The sequence below is a fragment of the Rhinatrema bivittatum genome, chromosome 2, assembly GCF_901001135.1.
Source record: "Rhinatrema bivittatum chromosome 2, aRhiBiv1.1, whole genome shotgun sequence".
NCBI classification, from domain to species: domain Eukaryota; kingdom Metazoa; phylum Chordata; class Amphibia; order Gymnophiona; family Rhinatrematidae; genus Rhinatrema; species Rhinatrema bivittatum.
The window spans coordinates 104,048,288-104,070,269 of NC_042616.1; the positions used below are offsets into that span (position 1 = coordinate 104,048,288).

General features: G+C 42.1%; 1 protein-coding gene across 4 annotated transcripts in view; it reads right to left on the reverse strand.

The window, feature by feature from the left end:
* The window catches only part of ESYT2 (extended synaptotagmin 2), a 310,854-nt gene that overhangs the window by 135,595 nt on the left and 153,277 nt on the right, over positions 1 to 21,982 (reverse strand). For all 4 annotated transcript variants that reach the window (XM_029588514.1, XM_029588510.1, XM_029588509.1 and 1 more), the window contains exon 7: positions 1,827 to 1,882. In XM_029588514.1, coding sequence (XP_029444374.1) covers positions 1,827 to 1,882 — 56 coding nt within the window. The remainder of the gene's footprint in view (positions 1 to 1,826; positions 1,883 to 21,982) is intronic.

Below are 21,982 nucleotides of genomic sequence, written 5' to 3' on the forward strand. Positions count from 1 at the left end.
CTGGCACACAGCGGGGCCGGTGTGATAAGCCATGCTGACTTTACCACGGGTTTTAACTCAAATTTTAGTGTGGGTATTTCGGCACTAACCTAACCCTGGTATGTAATACGGGTTCAAGCGCCGGAAAGATCCGTGCTATAAAACCTGCGGCAAGGTTAGCAAGTCTCATGCTATTCCCCGCCATACAAGGAGGCGAGCCAGTGGGGAGACTCCCTAGTGAGTCTCCTATTACCATGGGAAATTTAACACCTGCTCAGAGGCAGGTGCTAAACTTCCCGCAGCACAAAACCCCACTCCCATGAGTCCTCCCTCATCTCCCAAACAGGCTGATCCTGCCCCAGCTTAAAAAAAAATTAAACTTAGCCAGAGCATGAGCCGAACTCCCCTACCCAAGCATGCTAAAGTCCTCATCTTAAAAAAAAAATAAAAAAAAAAGGTAGAGTCAAGTCTGGATATGTCAGTCCAGTCCGGTGGGCCCTCCTAGCCCCCTCATCTTAAACAAATGAATCATCGGGAGCCAAACTCTCCCATCCTCCTGAACACAGTTATACCCATCGGAGCCCTCCAAATTCCTCTGTCCCAGGAACACTCCCCCCCCCCCCCCCGAAGGCCCTTTCTCCTCTATCCAGCTGTTTTCTCAATGACAGTCATAGTCCCTCCACTGTGAAATGTCAGTGAAAGGATCAATCCCCTTTCAGAATTAGGAAAAGGACAGCCTTCTGAATTTCACTGACAGCTGACAATGAAGGATAAATCAGAAACTTAATATTGATTTATTCATTCTTCACTGTCTGGTCCTTTCACTGACAATGGAGAACCAATCGGCAATCTCCTTTCTTCAGAAGACTGTTTTTTCACATTTCTGAAAGGTGATTGGTCCTTTCACTGACATTTCACAGTGGAGGGACCAATTGGCTGTCAGTTGAGAGAACAGCCCACGGAGGAGGTAGGGCCTTCTGGGGTGGGGATATATGGGATTTAGAGGGCTCCGATGGGTAGAAGGGGTTCGGATCAGGCTAGGTGGGCCCATTGAACCGGATCAACACGATCAGACTTGACTCAATGCTTTTTTTTTTTTTTTTTAAAGGGAAGGGTTTGGCATGTTTTGGTTTTTGTTTGTTTTTTTTTGGGGGGGGGGGGGGGTTCGGCTCTGGCCCCAGGTAACTTTTTTTTTTTTTTTTTTTAAAGGTGGGGGCAAGCTTGTTTGGGAGGAAGGAAGACCTTCCTTTTTTGCATGGGTTTTATGCTTATGACATCTAAAATGTTCATGGAGTAAAAAAAAAAACCCAAAATGCTGTTTAGCATACACTTTTACATGTGGTCTATTAACAGGTTATTAGCTTACTGCTTCCTGGAGGAACTACTCATATTAGCATACTAGAAAAATAAAACCAGTGTTTAAAACAGAGTTAGCTTTTAGTGCAGGTTTTCTTGCATTGCCCCAGTATGTCTTGTGAATGTTTTCTGACTTGGGATTAAAATGAATGCGAACATCTTTTTCTTAATTTATTAAAAAAGGCATACCATGAGGACATTTCAAAAACTTTACATTCTTTTGAGCATTGGAAGTAAAATATTCCTAGGGAGTTGGGGAAAGAACTCTAGCTTACCATGCAACTTAAACTAAAGGATGATTTACTTACTCGTTGCTACAAATACCCAAACTCCCAGCCACTACAAACGAATTCAAGTGGATCCAAGTTAGGTAAACTCTGTATTTCTTTTTTTATCATTTAAGTAAACCTAGCTAGGTAAATCTTAAGTAATACAAAACCTGCTGCACTCACACACTACAGCCATTTTATAGCATTTGATTTAATGCTTACTTCAGTCCAGGAATATCAAGCAGATTGGTCAGTCCTGTCCAGTTAATCTCCAGAAGCTGCAAAAGGGAAAGAGAACAAGTAAAAGATTTGTAGAGGTGAGTACATTAAAAAAAACAAACCCACAGAGAACAAAGCTAAAAAGGCAAGACGTTTTACATTCTGCTGATGGGAAATACCAGGAAAAACATTTTTAATACAAATCTAATAAATTTGTGCAAATAAGAAAGGAACAGTCCATAAGGTAACTGCTGAATCCTCAATACAAAGATCCATGATGGTACTATACACCAGGAGACCATTCTTGTTCCCACTGCAAGAAAATTAGAGTTAAGTCTGTTAGCCGGAAAGCTCCACTAAGGCTAATCTGTTGTTTCTCCTCCTTCCAAAAGGGGATGAAAGTAATGCCCCCAAAAACTAATGGCCAATAGCTTGTACGATTTTCAGGCAGCTCGCTGCGATAGATATAATTGGAAAATACAATCACAAAGATTCTGATAACACAATGGTGACAAAACAGAAGGGCAACAAAAGAGGAGAATATGGAACCAGAGATCAGTTGGGCTGAATACAATCACCATGGTCAGCTGAAAGAAAAATCTAATTCTCAGTAAAGCATTGACTATAAAAAAAAAAAAAAGCTTTACATAGCATTCAATAAATTACCTTGAAATTTACAGAGTAAACCCTGGACTAACTTGAGTGCATCAAGTTCAACAGGAAAAGGTGGCAGAATGCACTCCATCAGAATTATGAAGATGGACAATTTGTCATTCCTAACATCAAGATCCAGTTCGCTAGATTTCTGAAAGATTCCCTATTACCACTCTTGTTTTGTCTGGCACCTATACTCTTCTTAATTTCTTGGGCTATGAATTAAGTCTTAATCCTAGAGACATTAATGATACACAGGTAACACTGCACCTATTTGTAGATGACTTGAAGTTTTAAAGCTTCTGTGATTGTCATTCAGTGGGACAACTCTGAAGAGTGAGGAATTTCTCAGATGATATCAGCAAGACTTAGTCTGCACTTTTGTAAGGTGACCTTCCTTAAAGGAAAATTAATCATAACTGAAACTCTCTCTTTGACTATAAAATGGAATACACAGGAATGTGAGCAGGAATGTGTATAGAAGAAGGTGCAACATTCCAGCACAAATCACAGAGAGAAAAGATCAAAGAGTACTACAGGATACTGAAAGTGATACTGAAAAGTGCTTTACAACAAGGCATTAGATACAAGCCATCAATCAACATGCAATCCTGGCACTCTCATACAGCTTTGGAATCATAGACTGGCCCCAGAAAAATCTAGACCAATTAGACATAAGTACAAGAAAACTCCACCATGCTCACTAGAAGAACCAGTGTATGCTGAGGCTCTATATCCCAAGAGCTGAGAGAGATATGAGCCTTACAGAAATATGCAACTCATATGTAGCAACCAATACAGGTTGCCAGGCATACTTAAAATCAACAGAACCAAATACCCCAAAATTGATGAAATATGAACATAAACCGCCAATGTCTGTCTCCATCCTTAAACCTGGACAAGCATTCCAGAAAACTCAGAAGGAATGAGTGCGAATCCACCAGATCATATGGAGAAAGCAGCAGCAGAATTTGCAAACAAGAAAAAATAATCTGCAAAAGCATATATATGGCAGGAAATACAAACATCTACTTCAGATGTAGGTCAAATCTTGAACTGGAATGGTTAATGAGAAGTGAAAGACCTAAAGATGAGAGAGAGCTGCAGCACGGTGGACTATAGACAAGATGGTTCACAGCCAACATAAAATAAAGGTAAAAAACAGTCAAATTCAGATTCTGTAGAACAGAAATGGAAATGGTGTGACATGCAGATGTCAAAAGACCTGCATATAGAGAAGCACAATAAAATAGCAAGGCTCATCCATGAAAAACTATATAACATCGCTGAACCAGAAAAACATTAGGATCTTATATTAGGATCAGAATTATGGAACTCTATTCCTATTGAAATACACCAAACATCTGATTATATGAAATTGAAAGCCTGTTTTCAAATGCTTTTATTTACTGATTTTGTTTGTTTATTATTTGTTATGCTTGTATTTATTTTATGTATGTTTATTGTAATCCGCAGTAGAGTTTATGAATTGGTGACTATAAATTGCTGAATTAAATAATAAATAAATTGTGACCCTGACAGAATTGCAGAGATTAAAGACATTGTTATCACCTGGGACATTCCCATTCTAATCAATAAAAAGTTTGATGCCAGAAAACTGACCATAATAGTAAAAAAAAAAAAAAAAAAAAATACAAGAATGACTTTGCTAACAGAATAGTTAGTAGATTCAAATAACTTTATTGGCATGACAATTTTACGTGTTGCCAGAATAATATACAAAAAAATAAATGTGCTAGAAGAGAGGAAAAAATTACAAAATGGAAATAAATCAAGTAAAAGTACAGGTTATAGAAAGTAGAGCATCAAGGACAGTTTTGGTGCTGATTTGTGTTGTCCCTGGTCTGATTTCATTTCTGGCGTGACAGCAAGATACCACATATTTTGCTATTATTGCTGCTGTTTCTCCTCTGCTCTCTAGGATTTAAAGAGTTTTTCTTGCTCATTCTTTTATGGGAAATCTTCAACTTTCTCTGTCAGTGTTGGGAAATGTGCAAAATACAAAATATCAGTAATGCACAATAAAGGAGGAATGCATTTCTGTTTCTTTTTCTCCAGTATTGCATTGCATAAAGAGTGTCTTCTTAGGGTTTCCAGTTGAAATTTTGTCTGCATATTTCTATTTCTGATCTGATTTCTGTATTTGGTGAAAGTCTGCTCATGTTTTGCATTTGTGACCAAGATGAGATGTTCTGTTAGCATGCGTTTCTGCAAAGTAAACAGTCCAGCTTGTTCTGTTTACTAATCTGCTTCTCCCAATAGGTATACTGGTGTTCTAGGGCACGTTGCAATATTTGCATTACCGTCTTTTTGTACGCCAGGTTTTAGTATCAAGCAACTATTCTGCAAAGCTTATAGAGAAAGGGAAGATTCTCAAGAACCAAACAATGCAATCAGAGACACAAGAAAATGTGGCAGAAAGAAAAAGAAATAGTCCCATTTGTATTGGATGCCATCAGCTTGATTATAAAGAAATTCTATGTGCAGCTTGATGTTGTCGTCTATACATTGCACCTTATGAGCTCAGAAGGAATAGCTCTTTGGCATGCTTCAAGAAAACCACTAGCAAAAACTTTGAGAGACTGAGAACATATCCAAGATATCATGCCTAAGGAGTGAGATCCATTCCTGTCATGGTATGCGCAAAACACATCTAATTGGAAACATTACCCCAAAAGAAGAGCAATAACCAAGATAAGTCTTGCAGCCAGAAAGCTCCACTAAGGCTAATCAAATGTTTCTAGACTAGGTATGGGTTCATGGAAAAAGAATGTGGTGCTCACCACATATCTTCCCATTCATCCTCTATTTTCTACTATATTTATTTTTCCATGCAGGTCAAATATTGAAGCAAATGTGCCTAAGAGAAGAGGATGCAGCTCTTTTCATATAGCAGAGTTGCTTACTTGTAACAGGTGTTCTCCTAGTAGGATGTTAGTCCTCATAGATGGCTGACATCATCAGAAGGATCCCTGCACTGAAAATGTTTGTCAAAGTTTCCAGAACTTTGGCTGGCACACTAATCCTGCCCAGCATGCCACTATCCGCGTGGGGTCCCCCCTTCAGTCTCGTAACATAGAATTCACGAACGAAAAAATAAAATAACAAAACGCAGGAAAACCCCAACTTCGCAGGGTGGCGGGTGGGTTTCCCGAGGACTACATCCTGCTCTCCTAGGAGAACACCTGTTACAGGTAAGCAACTCTGCTTTCTCTAGGACAAGCAGGATGATAGTCCTCACAGATGGGTGAATACCAAGCTACAGTCTGCTTTCGACAACAACCATGACCAACAGGCACCAAACCAGGTGTCAATGGGCACAAAAAAGCAAATGTTGCTTACCTGTAACAGGTGTTCTCACAGGACTGCAGGATGTTAGTCCTCACATATGGGTGACATCACAGGATGGAGCCCAATCATGGAAAACTTCTGTCAAAGTTTCCAGAACTTTGACTGGCCCCTACTGGGCATGCCCAGCATGGCACTAACCCTGCAGCCAGCAGGGGTCCCCCTTCAGCCTTATGTAAAAGCTACAGGCAGTGCCGAAAAATAAAACAAAACGTTACAAACCCAACACTGTGGGGCGGCGGGCAGGTTTCGTGAGGACTAACACCCTGCTGTCCTGTGAGAACACCTGTTACAGGTAAGCAACATTTGCTTTCTCACAGGACAAGCAGGATGGTAGTCCTCACATATGGGTGAGTACAGAGCTGAGGATGTCCGAATATGCACCAAAAGTACCCAAAGGCGTGCAACAGGCACAACAACTGAGGTGGAATTTGGTAGAGGGCATCCAGAACCCCACTGAGCAGGCGGAAGGGTGTTGGTATGTCACGTTGTAAATAAGTTACGAAGGACAGACTGGCCGAAGATGGAATCTTGTCTTCCGGCTTTGTCCAAGCAATAGTGGGCTGCAAAGGTATGGAGAGAACTCCAGGTGGCAGCTCTGCAAATGTCAGGAAGCGGCACCGATCTCAGGTGTGCTACTGAAGTCGCCATGGCCCTCACAGAGTGTGCTTTAACACAGTCTTGAAATGGAATGCCCGCTTGCTGATAGCAAAAGGATATGCAGTCCACCAACCAGGGGGAGAGAGTCTGCTTACCCCCACAGGTTGACCTAATTTGTTAGGATGGAAAGAGGCGAACAATTGAGTGCTCTTCCTGTGGGCAGCTGTATGGTCTAGATAGAAGGCTAGAGCCTGTTTACACTCAAGGGTATGCAGAGCCTGCTCTCCTGGATTGGAATAGGGCCTAGGAAAAAAAGGTAGGTAGTATGATGGATTGATTGAGGTGAAAATCTGAAACTACCTTGGGTAAGAATTTAGGGTGAGTGCAGAGTACTGCCCGGTCCTGCAGAAGTTTAGTGTAAGGCGGATAGGTAACTAGGGCCTGTAATTCACTAACTCTGCGAGCTGAAGTGATTGCCAAAAGGAAAATCATTTTCCATGTGAGATATCGAAGTTCACAAGAGTGAAGAGGCTCGAATGGTGGTTTCATGAGCTGACCCAAAACCAGATTAAGGTCACAAGAAGGGGCCGGAGGACACAGTGGAGGCTTGAGGTGAAGCAAGCCCTTCAAAAAACGTGTTACAAGGGGTTATATACTGATATTGGAACATCACCGAAACCATTATGGAACCGGCTACCGCACTGACATGCATTCTGATGGAAGAAGTCTTTAGACCTGATTCTGATAAATGCCAGAGATAGTCCAAAAACTTCGTGATTGGACAGGAAAAGGGGTCAAGGGACTGAGAAGAGCACCATGACGTGAACCTTTTCCATTTGTAAGAGTAAGCTTTTCTCGTGGAAGGCTTCCGTGAAGCAATCAAGACACGGTAAACTGGTTCAGAAAGGTTAAGTGGCTGAAGGATTAACCTTTCAACATCCATGCCATCAGGGACAAAAAGCGTGAAGATTGGGATGGCGAAGGCACCCATCGTTTTGAGTGATCAGAAGTGGGTCCATCCCTAAGGGAATGCGCCTGCGAATGGAGAGGTCCTGCATTATTGGAAACCACACTTGGCATGGCCAGTGAGTTGCTATCAGGATCATGGTTCCCTTGTCCTGACGTAACTTTACGAGAGTCTTCGAGAGGAGAGGACGTGTAGGGAATGCATAGAGCAGACCGGTTGTCCACGAGAGGGAGAACGCGTCTCTGGGCTGAGAGTGTTTGCTGCGAACGAGAGAGCAGAAGTTCTCTACTTTGCAGTTTTGAGGAGACGCAAAGAGGTCTATCTGAGGATATCCCCATTGTTGGAAGATGGAGTTCGCCACCGAGGGGTTGAGAGACCACTCGTGCGGGTGAAAGATGCCACTCAGCTTGTCTGCCAACACATTGTCCACCCCCGGCAACCAGGTGGACCTGAGGTACATCGAATGGGAGAGAGCCTCTGCCCATATCTGTGCAGCTTCCTGACACAGAAGGAAGGAGCCTGTGCCTCCCTGTTTGTTGATGTACCACATGGCCACCTGGTTGTCCGTCTGAATCAGGATAACTTGATTTGAGAGGCGATCCTGAAATACCCTGAGAGCATATCTTATTGCCCAAAGCTCCAGGAAATTTATTTGGCTTCCTCTGGAGACCAAGAGCCTTGTGTCTGCAGATTGGCCACATGGGCTCCCCAGCCGAGGTTGGAAGCATCGGTGGTGAGAGTAATTTGAGGGTCTGGAGCCTGAAAGGGCAAGCCTTAGAGGAGATTGGTCTGATGCCTCCACCAGGCAAGAGACTGATGGAGTGAGACGGTTACGTGGACAATGGTCGACAGGAGCTGAATGCTTTGAGTCCATTGCGATCGTAGAGTCCACTGCATGACTCTCATGGCCAATCGTGCCATTGGTGTGACTTGCACTGAGGACGCCATGTGTCCCAGAAGGATGAGAAAATGACGAGCAGTCACGGATTGCTGAGACTGCAGCTGGTGTGCAAGAGACACGAGAGTGAGAGCTCGCTGTCGAGACAGAAAAGCCTTTGCCTGGAAGGTGTCCAAGTCTGCCCCAATGAACGACAAGGTTTGAGATGGGACTAAGCAGGATTTGTCACAGTTGATGAGAAATCCTAATGAAGTTAGAGTGTGTAAGGTTAGACTGAGGGACAACAGAGCAGCTTGCTGAGTGGGAGCCCTGATTAACCAGTCATCTAGATAGGGGTATACGTGAACACCTTGGGTCCTGAGGAATGCTGCAACTACTACGAGGCATTTTGTGAAGACTCGTGGCGCAGATGCTAGGCCGAATGGAAGCGCTCAGAATTGATAGTGCTTGGGGCCTACTAGAAACCTCAGGTATTTGCAATGAGATGGAGTTATCGCAATATGAGTGTATGCATCCTGGAGGTCCAGAGAGAAGAGCCAGTCTCCTCTTTGTAGAAGAGGAGGAAGTGAGCCTAAGGTTACCATCTTGAATTTCTCTCGCTGGAGGTACTTGTTGAGGGCCCGTAGGTCCAGGATAGGACGAACGCCTCCCGATTTTTGGGGGATTAGAAGTACTGGGAATAGAACCCTAGGCCGTGCTGAGAGTAGGGTACGGGCTCTATTGCCTTGGACTGGAGAAGGAGGGAGACCTCTTGATTCAGAAGGCTGGAGTGATCGGATGTTATCCACATCGGTAGAGGTGCGGAGTCTGGTGGCACGGAGAGAAAGCTCAGATGGTAACCCTGAGCAATTATCGCCAGTACCCCATTGGTCTGAGGTCACTGAGTGCCATATAAATAAATAAATATGTTGGGGAAGTGGCACAATCGACCTCCCACTGGTATGTGAAGCAGTGGAATCTGGCTGCTGCTCTCTAGGTGGAAGTCAAAAACCTGAAGCAGGCCCTGGTTGAGGAGCTGCTTGTGGCTTTTGTTTACGTGTTTGACGAGACTGTGCTATTTGAAAAGGTCTCGTGGCACGGGATCTGGTTGGTGGCAGATAGGAATTCTTCGGGCGGAAGAATGACTTTTTAGAGTCCTTTCTGAAGGGCTGTTTAGAAGAATAGTCAGAAGGCATCAGAGAGAGCTGTCTTAGGGTCTCATAATGGTCCTTAAGTTCTGCCACCGTTCGCTGAATCTGTTCGCCAAACAGATTGTCCCCCACACAAGTCAGGTCAGATAGCCTTTCTTGTACTTCAGGGCGAAGGTCGGAAGACTTGAGCCAGGCCCATCTTCTTGCCGAAATAGCGGCTGCAGATACTCTAGTGGCAGTGTCAAAGATATCATAGGATGATCTGATCTCATGCTTGCCTGCCTCAAAACCCTTGTTTACTAGGGTTTGAAGCTGATCTTGGAATTGTTGAGGTACGGTATCTGAGAAATCTTGTATCTGTTTAAAAATGACCCTATTATATTGGGTCATATAGAGATGATAGGCAGCAATCCGGAAGGTGAGCATTGAGCCTTGGAATACCCGGCGGCCAATGGCATCTAAAAACTTCTGATCCTTGCCCGGGGGAAAAGAGGTATGAGGCTTTGATCTCTTTGCTCTTTTTTGTGCAGATTCAACAACTACAGATTGGTGATCCAATTGAGTTTTCTGAAATCCTGGAGCTGACTGCACCAAATAGCTAGTGTCAGCTTTTCTGTGCACTGGTGCCAGGATGTTCCCAGTTCTTCTTCTGGAGGTCCAGAAAAACCTGGTGGATAGGGATGGAGGATATTTCCTTGGGAGCATCCAGGAATTGGAGCAACTCCATCATCTGATGTCTGTCATCCTGTTCAGTCTGTAATTGGAAGGGAACCAATTCAGACATTTCCTTCACAAAATTTATAAAGGAGAGGTCCTCTGGAGGAGAACACTTCCTACTTTCAGTGGGTGAAAGTGGTGAAGGTAAATCATTGGTGTCTGGCGAGGAATCATCAGTCCAGGTATCATAAAGATCAGCACTTGTCCCTCTAGGAACTAGAGGGGGACGGGGTGGTGGGATACCTGAAGGTCCTGGTCTAGGCTCCGAAGGAATCAGACGAATTATTGGAGGCACCGATGAAGGCATCGATGGATGGCTCAGTAGCGCCGACAGACTTATCGGCATCCATGTTTGGATCGGTGGCGAGGGACGTATCGGCATCGATGGCTGAGGCAGGACTCCGGATGGAGGGATGCGGAACGGTGTTTCTTCTCCCGATGACAGAGCAAGTGGAGAGGGCACCGGAGCCATTGGTGACCCAGGGTCCATCGGTGGAAAAGCAGCAATGAGCACTTCCATCCTGGATAGCAGCGGTTCCAACGCTGCTGGAATCGGGTTGGTGCTCAGTTCCACAATCGGTACCGGTGTTTGTGCCAGAGGAACCTGGAGCCGTTGCATCGCCTTGTTGATGGCCTCCTAAACCATCCGCTCCAGCTCTTCTCAGAGACCTGGAGCAAGCAGCCCCGGCTCTGGAACAGAAGCAGCCCCGGCTCTGGAACAGAAGAAGGAGGCAGAGGCATAGCCTTTAAAGGCATATGTTACAAACTGTGACATTTGGCCAGCTGCGGGATGGCCCTGTAACCGGCTGTACTCACCCCTGACGCCGCCAGCTTGCCTCCTCCTTGGGTCCTCTTAGGCAACATGTGCTGGATAAGAACCCTGCAGCAGCGCTGGCAGGTGATGTCTACGTGGGCCTCTTCCAGCCAGTGCCTCAGCATCAGGTCCTCCTGCTCCTGCAGTGTATGTTGCTTCGCTGTCTCTGTGCTTGCTTTTTCTCCTTGTTTGCCTCCCTGTTGTTGCCCTGCCATGTCTGGGTTCCCTGGTCTCGTCTGTCCATTCATCTCTGCCTGATTTTTGGATTTGACCTTGGCCTTGGATCCTGACTACGCTTTTGGACTTCTGCTTGTCCTGACCACAGCTTGGACTCTGACACTACCAAATCTAATATGGAGGCTAGGCTAGTCCTGGGATGATCTAGGCGAAACTCAGTGTTTCCATTATTGGCAAAATTACATTGGTTGCCTGTTAAATTGAGGTGCAAATTTAAAATCTTGGTCCTCACATTTAAGATCCTCCGAGGAAAAGGACCCTCTCATTTGCACAATAAGATTTCCTGGAAATGCCCACTGAGAGTTACTCACTCCCAATATGGCTCACAGTTGTAACTTTCATCGGTAAAAGGTTTCTGTTATGTAAGATTTCAAAACCAGACCTTTTCCATGTCTGTTCCAAAATTATGGAACAGTCTTCCATTGGAGGTCAGAGAAGAATTGGACCCGATGAAATTTCAGTGCAAAGTAAAATCTTAGCAGATGAAGACAGAGCTTCCGAATTAACTCTCTGGGAAAGCTACTTAGGATTAAGGGGTTGGTGATGGCGTACAATCCTAAAATCAGATAGATATACATAGGATGCCAGTTTTAAATATGGAACTGTTGTAATGGGACGGAGGTGGGTTCCTTTTAGGGCTGTTATTCAGCTGGCTATTAAAATGTTATGTTTGCTTTAACATTCTTATTTTAATGTTTTGTATAATTTTTGTTGCCATATGTGTACATCACTTTGGAAATTTTGTTATAAAATTGGGAAGTGATTAATAAATTGTATAAATAAATAAATAAAATAAATTATGCTAGCTGTTGGTGATTACTTTAAGCAGTAGTGGCTTTTCTGTTGAATTAAGTTTTCTACCTCCACTGAGTATTTTTTTTTTCCTGTTTGGAGTATTCATCTCTACCTTTTGTGTCTGCATGTGCATGCAACAGTGCTTGTCAGGCAGACCATATTGTGTTTATACATTGCACCTTCCAATGTTCTGGGCATCATCTGATGGCCACAGACAGACAGGACAGTGTGACCAACAAGACCCTTTTTATATAGACAGATATAAGAACATGCCATACTGGGTCAGACCGAGGGTCCATCAAGCCCAGCATCCTGTTTCCAACAGTGGCCAGTCCAGGCCATAAGAACATGGCAAGTACCCAAAAACTAAGTCTATTCCATGTTACTGTTGCTAGTAAAAGCAGTGGCTATTTTCTAAGTCAACTTAATTAATAGCAGGTAATGGACTTCTCCAAGAACTTATCCAATCCTTTTTTAAACCCAGCTACACTAACTGCACTAACCACATCCTCTGGCAACAAATTCCAAGTTTAATTGTGCATTGAATGAAAAAACTGGTTAGTTTTAAGTGTGCCACCTGCTAACTTCATGGAGTGCCCCCTAGTCCTTCTATTATCCGAAAGAGTAAATAACTGATTCACAGTTACCCATTCTGGACCTCTCATGATTTTACACACTTCTATCATATCCCCCCCTCAGCTGACTCTTCCAAGCTGAACAGTCTTAACCACTTCTTTCCTCATAGGGGAGCTGTTCCATCCCCTTTATCATTTTGGTCGCCCATCTTTGTACCTTCTCCATCGCAACTATATTTTTTTTGAGATGCGGTGACCAGAATTGTACACAGTATTAAAGATGCAGTCTCACCATGGAGCAATACAGAGGCATTATGATATTGTCCGTTTTATTCACTATTCCCTTTCTAATAATTCCCAACATTCTGTTTGCTTTTTTGACTGCCGCAGCACACGGAACAGATGATTTCAATGTGTTATCCACTATGACGCCTAGATCTCTTTCTTGGGTGGTAGCTCCTAATATGGAACCTAACATTGTTGAACTATAGCATGGGTTATTTTTCCCTATATGCAACACCTTGCACTTATCCACATTAAATTTCATCTGCCATTTGGATACCCAATTTTCCACACTCACAAGGTCTTCCCCTGCAATTTATCACAATCTGCTTGTGATTTAACTACTCTGAATAATTTTGTATCATTGGCAAATTTGATTACCTCACTCGTTGTATTCCTTTCCAGATCATTTATAAATATATTGAAAAGTAAGGGTCCCAATACAGATCCCTGAGGCACTCCACTGCCCACTCCCTTCCACTGAGAAAAGTGTCCATTTAATCCTACTCTCTGTTTCCTGTCTTTTAGCCAGTTTGTAATCCACGAAAAGACATTGCCACCTATCCTATGACTTTTTACTTTTCCTAGAAGCCTCTCATGAGGAACTTTGTCAAATGCCTTCTGAAAATCCAAATACACTACATCTACCGGTTCACCTTTATGTACATGTTTATTAGCCCCGCTACAAGTTTATTACCGATATTCAAAATGGAACTTGGCTGGATAAGTACAACTTATCAGGCTAAATGGAGCTGCTGAATATTTGGTTAGGATCAGCAGTTGCCACTTAGCCGGAAAAGTCAGTTTTCTGACTAAGTATTTAGCCGCCTAAGCCAGAGGCAAGAAATGGCATAACGAGGAGGAATAGAGTTAGCCAGATAAGTTATTCAACTAACTCCGATATTCAGAGTTAGCTGGTTAATTTATCTGGCTAACTCTGGTTGGGTCATAGGGTTGCCCTAAAGTTAGCTAACTAGCAGATATCCAGCTACCTAGCAGAGCTGGACTTCTCAGATTGCAACACTAACTAAACAATTAATACATATAATGCTGAAGAAAGTAAAAATTTACATTTGGCCATCTTATCTCATTTACTATCATTCCCCAAATCAGTGCTATCTGCTGAAATGACCACAAACAGTGACTGTATGTAACTTTCATCTGTTATATATTTGAATCTGTTTATGAACTAGCAAGCCTGCTCTGAATGCCCTTACTGGGTGAAAGTACACTTCATGCAGAACTTTAAACTGCATTTCCTACAAAGATACATTATCTCTGAGGTATTTAATCTCTCAGAATCTATTTTGAAAGAATTTTGGCTTCAACTGTGACCAATAAATGGATTTTTTTCATAGCGAGCGTAGGAAATTATCACTCTCACATAATCAGAAAGAATGGCAACATTTGGAGCCAAATAACTGGACTGAGCTTTTATTGGAGTGGTGGCGCTCAGACAGTGGGTTTCACCTAAATCAGACAATCTTTCCTCTCTTGTTTTGGGGAGGTGAAACAGGTGTCTACTAACAGTTATTTATGTGAAATGCAGATTAAGTTTCTACTCAGAGCGTTCATCTCCCAAGTAATGGCTTTCAAAGCTAAGTTTACCCCTGCGGAGTTATGTCTAAAGCGCTCTTTGGACCAGGTTCCCTTCATGCATGTTTTTTGGTTTTGTACGGTAATTTTTCATTTTGGCAGAGGATTCTTACTTATATTAATGCCTTGTTAGATGGTAACATTCTGCCACTCCCAGAACTCATACTATTCCATGTAGGCTTAACCAACTGTGTCCGGAAAGAGAGCGGGAGGCTGTTAAGAAACTTTTTGTACAGGGTAAATGCTCTATCCTGTTGGTTTGGAGAGAAGTGAACCCACCGTCTTTTTGGCAATGGCCGAATGCCATTCATAATATGATGGTTATGGAATCTTTAGCTGCTCGTTCGTCCTTTCCTGCCAGGACCAAGTTTCTGAAAGTCTGGGATTTGTATCTGTACAGCCTTCGGAGCAGAACTAGAAGTCTCGTTCTGAATGTTTTGTAGGGGAATTGTATGTATATTGACTTTTTGTTCTATTTTGCCTATTTTTCCCATGAGACAAGGAGGAAAAGGTAGGGGGAACAGTGGGAAGCACCTGTACTGTGTGGCAGGGGTCGGATGTACAAGAGTACGACATCTGACCTATTAAATTCTGTATACCGTTTTTGTTTTTCGCCAAGTATGGGTAGTGGGGAAAATTGTTAAAAAAACAAACAATGTTTTGTATTTTTGTACTGTTTGTTTTTTTGATGCAATTGCAATAAAAATGGTTTAAACAAAACTATCATAAAGCAGAGGCTGAGAAAGAGGGAAGCAGAGTGTTTTCCTTCCACTGAGTTCAGAATAGAAAATGTGTTCTTCCACTGGGTGCCAAGGGAAAAAGTTGGAAACCTGCATGGAGCAGCAGTTCCAAACCTAACAACAGTGATATGATTGCATCGGTAAGTTGGCTTGGGTTTTTTTTTTTTTTTTTTTAATTGTTGTTAATTTGATATACTGCTCTTCATTAAAATATTGGTTTGTGAGACATGAGGCTGAAGATAGCAGGGCCTGAAGTGATCTATTATATATTTCTCATACCCCTCTCTCCAATGTGTCCGCATAACCATGGGGCTGGCCAATTGTGGCCCAGCATGTTCAAATGTTGGAGCAGCTATTGGAACCATACAGCAGGTTGGGAAAGGGGAACCTCGAAGTCAGCCATGGGCCAACTTGCTTGAGCCTGTCCCTGCAGTAGCACTGGCAAATAATAAAAGGTTAAATTGATTCTATGGGAAGACTTTATTGACCTTACCGTGCACTCATTTAGTTCTTGGTGGTATGGCTTCACCTAGAGACTTCTCTCACAGACAGCTCTGCAGGCTGACTCCAGGATTTTACTAAGTGTGATCCGGCTGCAAGGGAGTGTTGCATAAATCTTAGCAAGTCTTGAGAATTAGTCACAAGCAGGGAAGTGCAGGGCTTTTAATGGCAGCAACACTAATGCTTAATGTACGGAGGGGTCAAAATAGCCAAAACTTAAATATTTTTCTTGCAGACTTAGAAATAAGAATGTTTTTGTCATTTTCTCCTATCATCCTTCCAGGCAACATGACTCTCTTGCACCTGCAGAGAGTGATGGAAGCATCTGACTGGCTTCACATCGGTGTACGGGAGCGTGAGCCACAGGGTGCATTGCAGAGAACTCCTTTGGCTCACCTTGTTTCCAAAACCCAAATCAGAAAGTGGACATGAAAGGTAGCAGAAAAAGTAAGAAACAGCTTGAAATGGTGGCTCTGGTGCCTAGTTCTACTCACTATCTTAACCGTCTGGCAAGGGAAGAGAACTGCAGTGGAAAATGAAAAGAAAATTAAAGAAAAAAAAAGCTCCAACCTATTTATCTTCTTCAGAGTATACAACATGGCATAACTGCAGGTGACAAAATATGGTTTAGACAATCTTGCCATGAGGCTGTTGTTATAAATAACACTATTCCACTGCAACACAACCGGCTTTAACTAAAGCAGTTCAATTGTTTGGAAGAGAGAGGGGTGTCCTGGGTACAAGATTGCTGGCAATTCCTGCCCTATTATCAATGTCAAAAACAACCAAAAAATAAAACCCCTTTCATTTTTTTGCACTTAGTCTGCCAGCTGCTGACTGACAGTAAGATTCAATAGCAGGGTAGGACATGAAGTGAGCAATCCTCCCACAGACTCCCACTTAAAGGACCTAAGGGGCAGGGGGTAAAGAAATAATAAGAAAACAATTTCATTCCAAAACAATGTCTGGAAAGTGTGGGGGTGGGGGGAAAGGACAAGGAGCTGGTCTGGCAGTTTCTTCCTGCTCCAATGCACTTACAGCTCAATTGGAGCTGATCTCTGTTGGGCTATGGCACCGTGACCTTTCATTTGCAATCCCCTGGGGGTTTCTTTTTTGCTTTATTTTATATCACCTCCCCCTCAGAAGATATCACAGTATAGACTATTCCTGTGCAAGTGTAAGCCCCACATACATGCCATAAAGGCGAGGCCTGCGTCACATCGCTAGCACTCCAGTTTAAGTACAGGATTACACTCTCCAGCACAGTGGCTCTGAAAGACAGAGCGCTATGTCACATGGAGAAAACCGAAAAGTAATTCAGCAGGGACTCCCTCACCCTCTGCACCAGGGAGTCTCGGCCACGGCAAGTGACCAGATTTCAAAAAGTGCAACTCAGTCAATAATTTAAGTCAAGCACGATAGATTTGACTGAATTGGCAGATTGTAAATCTATAGATACTCTAATATGCCTTAGGAATGTGCATTCATTGTTTTTGTTAGGCCATTTGCTTCATTCGCTTTGGCCCGTGTGCACGTATCTTCCGATCAGAATGTACGCATACAAAATTGATGGTATGTGCGCATCTGGTCCAACAAATGCACATCTCTAATATGCCTATTTCTGCCGTGTTTATATTTTTATATTTATTTTTGATTGTTTAACGTAGGAAGTACGAAGGCCACTACTATTAATGCAAAAGGCAAAGATCAAACAAATTCTTGAAAAAAGTCAGTATTACCACTTATTTTGTTAAAAGTTTGTGTCATGACATGGTGGGTAAGGGTTGGACCTGATTACTCAGGAATAGCTGATGATACTTGCATTGATCTGGAGAAAAGTACTAATCACAATTCTGTATCCAATCACTTTTTTCTTAGAGTTACTAACACTCATTCCAGCTTGGCTTCCAGTACCACAGATTTACTACTGATAATGCATTACAAAGATTAGGGAAATTGGCTCTGGGTTACATGCAAATTTGAATTCTTACAATCTTATGAATTTAGCAGATTGTTGTGATAGATTATAAAACCAGCTCTAGTCTGCTCTAACACAGTTTAATGCATTTCATGACTAGCATCCCAGAATTAAGATTTTGCCTTAAAATTGGTGATATTTTGGTAATCCAATGCAGCAGGCTGCTCAGATCTCAACACTTCAAATTCATACTGCTCTCACCCCAGTGGGTTGTTTGTTTTGTTTTTTTTTGCATCATCCCTAAAAATGTCTCTCCTCTTTGCCCTTCCTCAGCAGGTTTTGCCTTCTTTCTATTTCTGTTTTTTGACTTGGCTTGCTTTGCCTCTCTTTCCCTTTCCTGACAGACAGCCCATATCACCTCTCCAGGCAAAAGCTTTCCTGCTTCCCTCTCTTTCCTGTGCACAATAATCCTCTCTCACTGATTGGTTGCCTGTCTGGGACAAATGATATTTTGCTAACTCTGAGTGGTGGTCCAACAACAGCCTGAGTTCTTCTCATGATTTAAAGTGAGAACCCTGCAGGATGCTGGCACCACCTGGTCCAAAGTTAGCAAATAGACATATGCTTTAAAAAAAAAAAAAAAAAAAAATGACAAGCCACCAAAGGAGGAAAAGGAAGGCGAGAGAAGTCAAAGGGAGGGGAAATTCTGCAATGTCATACAATATTGCAATAGAATGTTTATCAATATGATGCCTTTACAGAATTCTGAAGAGGATCAATATTTTGGCACAGCAGCTTCCTGATTTATTAACAATTATAGTGAAGAACAAGGATGCAAATTACAATATATGTAAGGTCAATATAATTTCTCGTGCTTGGGGTCTATGAGAAAATTGCTGTGCACTTTTGATCCCTCGAACTGGTACGTATGTCTGCAATATATATTCTAGCATACAATCATAGGAACAAAAGATGTCAGGGAAGGTTGGACTGGAAAATGCATTAAATATGGAGTTTTATAAAGCAGGATCTATACATTTGATTTTATTACCATTTTATGTGGATGCATAGCATCTAAGGCAAAAATAAAATAGACCACAATGGACCCTGTCTGTCCAAGCTACATTTAAAACTTTTCAGTTATAGATGGACCAATCAAGGACGTCATTTTCTTTTTACCCTACTTTTAGTAGATCACGACAAATCTGAATGCAGATCAAAATCCACAGAAAGTCATTTCCCCCTCCTCCTCCCCCACCTCTTTGAGTCATAAAACTGACAATCCAAGAACCAACTCATGACTATCAGAAAAGTATCACCAGGAAAAGTTTGGCTGTAATGCACAGGCAACATTGTAAATAATCTTCAGAGGGAGAATCATGTTAGTCTGGTAAAGCAAAAATGATAAACAAGTGGCAATTAAGAACATAAGAAAATGCCATAATGTGCCAGACCAAGGGTCCATCAAGCCCTGTGTCCAACAGAGGCCAATCCAGGTCACAAGTACCTGGCAAGTACCCAAATATTAAATGAGTAGATCCCAAATTACTAATCCTTAATGATTAATAGTTTATGGACTTCTGCTCTAGGAACTTACCCAAATCTTTTTTAAACCTGGCTACACTAACTGCCATACCCACATCCTCTGGCAATGAATTCCAGAGTTTAATTATGCACTGAGTGAAAAAGAATCTTCTCCGGTTTCTTTTAGATGAGCTACTTGCTAACTTCATGGAGTGCCCCCTAGTCCTTATAGTATCCGAAAGAGTAAAGCAGAGATGCTTACCTGTAACAGGTGTTCTCCTAGGACAGCAGGATGCTAGTCCTAACACGTGGGTGACATCATTGAATGGAGCCCGGCACAGAAAACTTATGTCAAAGTTCCTGGAACACCGACTGTGCATACTGAGCATGCCCAGCATGGATTATACCACATGACCATGCGGGGTTCCCTTTTCAGTCTTGTAACATAGAATTATGACAAAAATTAAAATGAAAAATAGGAGAAACCCAACTCCACAGGGTGGAAGGTGGGTTTCAGGAAAAAAAAAAAAGGGGTGAGGGGCAAAAGTATGCAGCCAATTGCATCGTGACGGTGCATTTTTGCCCACCGTGATTGCGGCCGGGCAGCACACTTTCGTCCCCATAGTGCCACGGGAAAAGGAGTTATTTCCCACGGTATTGCCGGCGATAATGTGGAAAACATCATTGCCTGCAGCGCTCCCGAGCCATATACCCATCCAAACCCTGTCCACACTCCTCCCCTTCCCTTGATTTAAATTGTACCGCCACGATGCAGCCGGCATCGCATGCGTTAGGGCCTTATCTCGTGCAATAAGGCCCTAATGCACGCAATAACGGCACATCGCAGTTTAAAGAATGACCCTGTTAGACTGTGAGCCCTCTGGGGACAGAAAAATAACTACAGTACCTGAAAGTATTCCGCTTCGAAGTGCTGAAAAGTGGAATATAAATAAATAAATACAATAAATTCATGTGTCCAAAATGCAGAACTCTGGGCTTTTTGTATTGAAATTTAGCTGTTAAGCAGTTTTTCAAGCTTTCTTAAATCACTTCTGATTCCATCTACTCCCTCATGACTATGATGTTTCAGATTTTTACTTCAAAGTCATTTTTCCTCTTAATCCTTCTGCAATATTGCTCAAAGATATTGATCAGGACTGACTCCAGGAGTGATCCTTGAGGTATTCCACTCATTACTTTCTTCAGAGTGATTGCTATTTTAACATTATGACCTAGCTTCCATTTCTCAAACAGTTTCTAACCAAGTTAACCACCTGGGAGGCACATCCAAGCTGCTCAGTTTATGAGTCTCCTATGTAGGACAGAACCAGAATCTTTGCTAAAATCCATGTACATCATATCCAATGCCTGCCCCTAATGCAATTCTTTAGTCACCCAATCAAAGAAATTAATCAGATCTGGCTGATACAATACCTCTCTCCCCTTGGATCCTGCTTCACTAGCTTTTACTTCTTTGGAGTTTCCATTAATTTCTCCATCCCCGAAGTCATATTTAACAGACCTATAACCAACCTCGTTTCTCTTACCACGATTATTAAAAAAATAAAATAAAATCTGACCTTCACTAGACCCATGGAACCACACCCATCTCCAAAGATCTACTGAACAGGTCCCGTCAGTGAACTTGTCAGAACTGGACTCCACTAATATCCTAGGTTGTATCCCATCTGGTCCTTTGTCTTTGTCCACTTTCAGTTTTTCTAAATCACACAAACACTCTCTTCCATAAATGGCATTGTCACATCTCATTATTACAGTATGCTTTCCAAATAAGCATAAACAAAAGTCTACATTAGGACAAAGCAGATTTAGTCAAGTAACTACAAAGGTTCTACTGCAGGGGAAATTTCTGCAGGCCAGACTGTACAGTCCAATTTGAAATTCTGTCCTGAAGCTTAACTTAGCAAGCCTTTTCTTATATAAAATACATGGGATTTTTAATTTCCAGCAACTAGACAGGACAACATGGTACTACTTGCCGCCATACCAGAATTGTTTTAATACTGGCTTAGTAAGAAGAATTACCAGCACCATTTCCTAAGTGCTTAATGTTTCTTGGAGACACTGGCCAGACCTCACCATGTTTAAGTTCTGAAATTTCACTGAATCAAAGCCAATGCAGTCTGGCTGCAGGCAAAATAGGGGTTAAAAAAAAGGTTGTGAGCTTAAAATTTCCATACTAAAATTTGGACTAAAAAGCTAATAAGTAAGAAAGGCAGGGGGAAGCAAACATTTAAATGTTGTGGGTGCTAGTAAACACTGAATACCAATAGCCAGTAACAGAAACATCTTTTTAGTCTTTTATTATAAGATATCTTATAGTAGGCGCAGTGCTTATAAAACAATGCAGAGTAATCCTTCAGTTCAGCTCTTCTGAACTGTTTCACTTAGTTAAATATGTCACTGCCTATCTAACTTACATACCAATGAGTTTGTTAGTTTTTTTGCATATCATTTTCCTAATTGGTTGGCATTATTTTATCTCATATATGCTAATAAGACTAGATTCTTGTAAGTCATATGATTTCTTGTAAATTGAGCCCAGACGACAGAAACTAAATAAATACAATGCTGACCTTTAACATACTTTTTAGCATTTCAGCATCCTTGGCTATTCTTACAAGTCTAATCAGTGCAATCTCATTGTGCTATATTTATCTTTATTTCTTCACTGCCACCAAACTAATCTGATTTCATAGAAAACCTCCTCAAAGCACTCTTACATATAGAACTTGAAAATAGATTAGAAATGTCTATACAAGCCTGTCATCAATTTATGGTAACCACACAATCCTCTCTTTGTTTAATGCAATATTTAAAT